At 36.9% G+C, this 797-nt stretch overlaps 1 protein-coding gene across 1 annotated transcript in view; it reads right to left on the bottom strand.

Annotated features, from left to right (window-relative positions):
* The window catches only part of LOC107092360 (supervillin-like), a 75,003-nt gene that overhangs the window by 20,671 nt on the left and 53,535 nt on the right, over nucleotides 1-797 (bottom strand). The window contains exon 19 of the mRNA XM_015386804.1: nucleotides 208-303. Within this exon, the coding sequence (XP_015242290.1) occupies nucleotides 208-303 (96 nt within the window). The remainder of the gene's footprint in view (nucleotides 1-207; nucleotides 304-797) is intronic.

Here is a 797-nt window from a genome sequence, read left to right as displayed (position 1 = left end):
TATATTCTTTTTTATTTTTTAATCTGACCACTTCCAGTTATTTTCTATCAAATCTGACGTTCTAAAAGAAAAAAAAATCCAGATTAAGAAGAGCTAAAGAGGTTTCTACAATGTTTACTTGTTTTTAAGCTTCCGAAGGATTTGTTGAGGGTGTTTTTGGTTGTGTTGAAATGCTGCCGTTGGTTTAGAAGTTAAAGTTTGTCTCACCCTCTTGTGGTTTGTTGACAGCCGCCATGCTGCTCTTGAGTTTGGTGGAAACTGGTGACAGAATGGGACTGATAACTGAGGACGAGGCTGCCAGGCCTGCAGACATAGAGACAAAAGCACATTACATTAGATTACATGAAGATTAAATCAAGTCTGCCTTTATAACTTTTTAAAAGTAGTAAAATACTTGTGTGTCTAGATTTTGTCAGTATTCTTCCACAAAAACAAAGACAAAATAGATCCTATTATTCACCAGCATGTAAAACCACCTTAAGCAAAGATTTCTGAATGACTTCATCAGTGTCTAGCATTTCTGAGGAGGAATATTTGACCCTCTCCTCCTTATTCATCCCTTCAAAGCTTAAATGACACAGTTTGGGCCGAGATTCAGCAGTTTAAAAAATGGCCTTCCATTTGGTCCGTGAATTCTTTGGTAAAAGGATTACCTGCTCAACACAAGATGTAAGTTCTCATCATCACCACCCTTGATTCTTTATATGCAGGGTTAGAGCTAAAAGACCATCCTGGGTCTAACCAAATACAGTGTTTTGCTACACTGCAAAAAATGGAAATCTAAATGAGTCATTTTT

Source organism: Cyprinodon variegatus, unplaced genomic scaffold (genome assembly GCF_000732505.1).
Source record: "Cyprinodon variegatus isolate N-32 unplaced genomic scaffold, C_variegatus-1.0 Scaffold17, whole genome shotgun sequence".
Classification (NCBI taxonomy): Eukaryota; Metazoa; Chordata; class Actinopteri; order Cyprinodontiformes; family Cyprinodontidae; genus Cyprinodon; species Cyprinodon variegatus.
This window is presented reverse-complemented; position numbering and strand designations above follow the sequence as displayed.